Below are 2,592 nucleotides of genomic sequence, written 5' to 3' on the forward strand. Positions count from 1 at the left end.
AAAGTAAAAGAGTGATAAAGTTAGAGAGAAAAACCGTTTGTGGGCGTTAATAAGAGGTGATGGGTTTTTCAGAGAGGTAATAATAAGTTATGAGTAATGAGTCAATATCCGTTTCCCCCATTGAAGTATAAGTAAACCTCACGTTAAGATCCACCGAAAAGATAAATAAAACACATACTAATGGTATGTATTGAATTAGTAAAAGAAAAATAAGGTAAAGGAAAAGAAAAAGAAAGTGGTAGAGAATATTAGAGCTTTATATTATTACTTTGAGGATAAGGTACAAAATATATTATGTATTGAAATGATATATGTAGCGTAAAATTTATATGTACAAAAAGAAAAAGGAAAGGAAGATAGAGCAAACATAGAATCTTGAATGGAAAGGTGCAAGGAAGCAAACCCTTCACCTCCCTTCACCTCCCTTCAACCTCCCCTCTTCTCATTCCCAAAACATCAAAACGACACGACTCAAAGAAAATAAATGTTCATGTCGGCTTGAAATTTTCCAAATTACAAACTTCTTCAAACCACAAAAACACTTTACCCAAAAGAAAAAAACAAGAGGACTTTCATTTTCATACCTGAAAATTTCGGTATTCACAAACCGCCACCCCCGCCCCCCCAAAGAAACTGTCTATTTGCAATCCAACCACATTATTTTCGTTTTCCTTTCAATTCCCCACCCCATTTCGTGCTTTCGCACGTGGCGTGGTTTCGTTGGCTTTGTTGTATTCAGTTGCGTACAGCCTTCCGTAGGAAATCCCAAACGCCATGCAAAATCAAACGCCTATTACTTCTTCACCTTTTTCTGCATTTACTACTTCTTGTTCAAGTATGCCTTATCCGCCTCCCGAATTTTCAACAGCTCCGGCGCGTTCTCCGCCACGCGCCACACCTTCACCGACCGATCTAGGCTACCACTGTACACAATCCACCGCCGCTTCTTGTAGCTTCCGTACACCTTTTTCACTTCGCTTTCTTCTTCCGGTGACGATGCCGATTCTTCTTCGTCTTCCTTAACGGCTAAGCATTTGACCGGTCCTGAGTGGCCTGTTAACACCGAAAGACACGTGTGAGATCCTGTGTTCTCCTCCCTCCTCCACACGCAGATGTTTTTGTCTGCCGATCCACTGAACACCAAGTTTCCGGCCGTCGCTAAACACAGCACAGCTAGTTTATGGCCCCGGAGGACGCCGCCGTGTGATAAATGCTTCTCGCTCTCCCAATAATTCACCACTCCCTCTGATGAGCCGCAGTACAAAACTGCCGATGATTTGTTCACAACCAACGCCGTTATCGCAGTTTCTTGCTTCAGCAACACCTGAACCAGAAAATGCTTCGTACCTTTCCCCTGTAGCTCTCTCCTCCACACCTTCACCGTCCCGTCAGCGGATCCGGTGAACACGAGGCTTTCTAATCCCGATGCAACGGCGTTCACGGCGTCATCGTGAGCGGTGATTGATTCGAGGCATTTTGAATCTGCGATTCGCCAGACTTTCATTGTTTTGTCCCAAGATCCGGAGTATAAAAGCCCTAACTCCTCGTTTAGGCTCATCGAGGAAATGGCGTCGAAATGCTTTATACGGAGGACGTTGCGATTGCGCCGGACTTTGACGTAATTTTTTGGGTTCATCGAGCTTTTGACGAATTCCTTCAACGTCGGTAAACTTCCGATTCGGCTATGAGATTTCGGATTCTTGGACGAAACTTTCCAGATACGAATCTTTCCATCTTGATGTCCCGTGAAAATTCTATCTCCACACAAAATTATCGACTTCACCAATCCACTGTTTGATTTAAATCCAGTATACTCCTTCAAATTCTTCCACACACGAATGTTCTTGCTATCCGATCCAGTGTATAACAAATCCCCTGCTACCGCCAACGAATACACATGACCTTCCTCGCGCACCAGAGAGCCGATGAGACCACTCTGAGCATAAAATTCATCGTCGTACAAATTCATCCCCGAGCGAAGGGTCCAGGGAGATTTCGAATACGGTGAAGTAGACTGATTCCAGGGCGACATCAAATACGGCGAAGCATCACCACTGGCGGGCGATTTGTCGTAGTTATACACCGGACTAGTGGCAGCAGAGGCATTGCTGTGGCGAGGAGAGAAATCGTTGTCATCGCCGGCAAAAATCGCGGGGTCGGACTGCAAATAAGCTCCAAATCGCTTCCGATGCAATCCATGATTATTCCGTGGTTCCATCACCATGGCTCCTCCACTTCGTTCCTCTCAAATCGTTTGAAAAATCTCCAGAGAAATGAACAAAAATGTAATGATATGAATAAGAATAAATTTTTTTGATTGAATTTTGAATGTTTTTCTCAAATTAAGGAAGGGAGGTAGGAGGGTGTGTATATATATATATAGGAAGAAATTATTGGAGAGAGAAGAAGGTGGTTGATTGACACGTGGTAGAGAGAAAAAAACGATCTGAAAGAACCGGAAAACCGGGTGTACCGGTAACATGGTAGATGAATTTGGTGAGACGGAAAAGGACCACGATTTTAATTACTATCTATTTTGATATTATATAAAAGAAATTATAAATGCGGCGTTTAAACTTCACACGCTATTTC

The 2,592-nt window shown here is 43.2% G+C and overlaps 1 protein-coding gene across 1 annotated transcript; it reads right to left on the reverse strand.

Annotated features, from left to right (window-relative positions):
- Positions 1-236: 236 nt before the first annotated feature.
- Positions 237-2,331, reverse strand: LOC101202896 (protein JINGUBANG). Its single transcript, XM_004137081.3, has one exon. The coding sequence runs from the start codon at positions 2,222-2,224 to the stop codon at positions 821-823; it is 1,404 nt and encodes a 467-aa protein (XP_004137129.1). The 5' UTR covers positions 2,225-2,331; the 3' UTR covers positions 237-820.
- Positions 2,332-2,592: the final 261 nt, after the last annotated feature.

This window comes from Cucumis sativus, chromosome 7 (genome assembly GCF_000004075.3).
Source record: "Cucumis sativus cultivar 9930 chromosome 7, Cucumber_9930_V3, whole genome shotgun sequence".
Taxonomy (NCBI): Eukaryota; Viridiplantae; Streptophyta; class Magnoliopsida; order Cucurbitales; family Cucurbitaceae; genus Cucumis; species Cucumis sativus.